The sequence below is a fragment of the Pseudoliparis swirei genome, chromosome 20 (genome assembly GCF_029220125.1).
Source record: "Pseudoliparis swirei isolate HS2019 ecotype Mariana Trench chromosome 20, NWPU_hadal_v1, whole genome shotgun sequence".
Lineage (NCBI taxonomy): Eukaryota > Metazoa > Chordata > Actinopteri > Perciformes > Liparidae > Pseudoliparis > Pseudoliparis swirei.
Window position 1 is genome coordinate 11,197,829 of NC_079407.1, and position 3,153 is coordinate 11,200,981.

The 3,153-nt window shown below is 45.1% G+C and overlaps 1 protein-coding gene across 1 annotated transcript; it reads left to right on the forward strand.

The window, feature by feature from the left end:
• The first annotated feature begins 2,642 nt into the window (after window positions 1–2,642).
• LOC130210746 (zona pellucida sperm-binding protein 3-like) lies at window positions 2,643–3,153 on the forward strand. Its single transcript, XM_056441232.1, has 2 exons — window positions 2,643–2,954; window positions 3,031–3,153. Exons 1-2 carry the CDS (start codon window positions 2,643–2,645, stop codon window positions 3,151–3,153), a joined length of 435 nt encoding a protein of 144 aa, XP_056297207.1.

Genomic DNA, 3,153 nt, shown 5'->3' on the forward strand with positions numbered 1-3,153 from the left:
GCATAGACATCCTATTTACCCCAGAGACCCGGTTAGCAACAGAAGAAGATTTTCAACAGACACAACGAGCAGAGACTGCGGTGGGTTAATGCAGGGCTCTCAAGGGTCACGCATTGAGCGTGACAGTCACGCATTTCGGTCTTACGTCATGCACTTCCGCCACACATTGTATTTCTCCGCTGAAAAAACTCGGCTATTTAATGTTTTAATGTGCATGGCCTTCAACATGAGCTGGCGCTGCCCTCACCGTGGAGGAATCAAGCGCTCCCCTGGAGTTCTGCTGTGAGGAGCCACTTATCCGCCAATCAAAAAAAAGAAATGGGCGACACAATAGCCAATCAGAAAAAAACGTATCTGTTGTATCTGTAAGATTTAATCCAGCAACCAATGAAAATAAAGCATCCTGGATAGATATGTCACTCTTGCCTGTCTTCAAAACGTAAGAGCCCTGTAAATGACATGTGGTTCAATTAAGTTCTCACTCTCTTAAACTTTAAATCTTGAAATAATGTGTTGTGTTTGTGCGTGTGATTTTGTGTGGTGATGTAAACTCAGCTGTCATAACAAGCAGCAGGAGAGCACCTTGTTATCCTCTTGGTATCCTGCATGCTCAAAACATCATCGCATTGTTTATTAAGGCTGCCCACATAGCATTTATCACTTTATTTGCAGGCCTAGGAAAAGGCCCCTCTCAAAAAATGTCAAAACAGCTCTTTGAACAAGTAAGATGTATTATAAAGAATTTAACATAAAGACATGACATTTGTGCAATAGAATTAGTCATGTTTTTGTAAATGAGCGTAGAGTTATTAAAACACATTTTAATTATTTAAGGTAGCAAAGATGCCTCGTAAAAGACCTTTGCCAGGCCAGAATGCAGGGTAAAACATGGGTACAACATGGGGACACCATGGGGACACCATGGGGACAACATGGGTACAACATGGGTACAACATGGGTACAACATGGGTACAACATGGGTACAACGCCACATTAATTCAAATTTCCTGATATTTGAGCCACCAACGTGTGGCTCGTCTGCGGCAACATTTTGGTCACCCCCGACAAAATCTCACTCCAAGGTTTTTTGAAAAGTTGGCAGCTCTGCTGTCACCCCCAGGACTACCTCCTCTTCTTCCTCCTTCTTCATCCTCCCTCCTCTCTCCTCCTTCTTCCTCTTCCCTCCTCAGGTACCTCCCTCCTCCTCCTCTCTCCTCCTTCTTCCTCTTCCCTCCTCAGGTTCCTCCCTCCTCCTCCTCCTCCTCCTCTTCTCTCCTTCTTCCTCCTTCTTCATCCTCCCTCCTCTCTCCTCCTTCTTCCTCTTCCCTCCTCAGGTACCTCCCTCCTCCTCCTCCTCTCTCCTCCTTCTTCCTCTCTCCTCCTCCTTCCTCTTGCCTCCTCAGGTTCCTCCCTCCTCCTCATCCTCCTTCTCCTTCCCTCCTCAGGCTCATCCTCCTCCTTCCTCTCTCCTCCTCCTCCTCCTCCTCCTCCTCGACACACATGTCACTTTAACATGCACTTTAACTTAAACACACATGTCACTTGAAACACACACCTAAACACTTTAATGTTATTTGTTGTCCGAGCACTTTATCTTATACTTAAGTTAATACACACATTGCACTGTTGCTGTCGCGTTGATTGTTGTTTGTCATGTCTAATGTTGCACCTTCCGCCAAAAAAAATTATTCCTCGTTTGTGTAAACATTCCTGGCAATAAACGGTTTCTGATTCTGATTCTGAAATGTCTGTGCACGTGCCTGATACAGATTGTAAAGCCCTCTGAGGCAAATTCGTGAATTGTGATATTGGGCTATACAGAATGAACTGAATTTAATTTAATTTAATGTAGTTTGTATATTATTGGTTATGTCTTCTTGTTCTTCTCTTCTTTAAGGTTTATTGGCGGGTGGTAATCAACTGTTTGGTTTGGTGCATTACCGCCACCACCTGGTATGGAGTGTATATGTGTGTGTATACATATATATATATATATATATATATATATATTTATATGTATTGGCTAAATATATCTTGGCTAAAAAGACAGGAGAAAAATACAACAACACAGGGCTTATATTTTCCCAATAATATGTGTAATTAGAAAATACTGTCATAGTACTTGATAGCACGTACTTGAGTTATTTTGCAGAATGCCAACAATATTTTAAATGTATTTTACTTGCAGAGGCTTTCAATTAGCTGTCTCATATTTCGGAGAGCGTAGAATAACATGTTCTGTTGTTTACTCTTGGCCACATAAGTCGCATTTGCCTGTATCATGTTTCCCATTGGTTATGTCTCTTCCCTTGTGAACATACATGGGTCTCTCCTAATTAGTAGGGCCTGTGCAGCTTTGAGATCTACACCTGTGCAAAGCAATCAAGCTAACGAGTCAGAGGGAGGAGTCACTGCCTATTTCAGCCTGCAGTGGCCGTGCTGGAGGAATCTGCATCGACAGTTCTGTGTTCGCAACAATGGGGTCCAGCCAGCTTCTTGTGTTGGGGTTTGTGCTTGTGTGTGTCAGCGTCAGTGCTGCTCGATTCCTCAGAACGAGCTCACCAAACTACCTGGGAGTTGAAGTTGAGCCGGCAGCAGCGCCTGAGAGAAGGCCCTCCAGGAAGTCTCCTCAACAGGCTGCCATGTTCCGGGCTAAGCAGATCCAGCCGGTAGACGACTCGCTGTCCTGGAGGTTTCCAGAAGATCCAGTGGATTCGGTGAAGGTGGCCCCTGTCAACTTTGAACTGCGGCAACCAAAGACTGACAACCGCGTTGCTGTGAGGTGTGGGGAAAGCAGGATCCAGGTGGAAGTGAGCCAGGACTTGCTGGGCCTTGGCAAGCTGATAGACCCAGAGGACATCACACTTGGTGGCTGTTCCCCTACTGGGATCGACGACTGGGCTCATGTGCTGGTCTTTGAATACGAGCTGCACAACTGTGGCAGCAAACGAGTGGTGAGGTTTTTGTTCATTACATGCATTGGTGTTGTACTTTTAGTTGACTGTTACTCAGTAGTTCTCTCTTTCTTAGATTACCGAGGATGACTTGATGTATGCCTTCACCCTGATCTACGACCCCAAAGTGTCTGACGGGAGTCAGATCACGAGGAGCCAGAGTGCCGTCATTGGAGTAGAGTGCCACTACACAAGATGA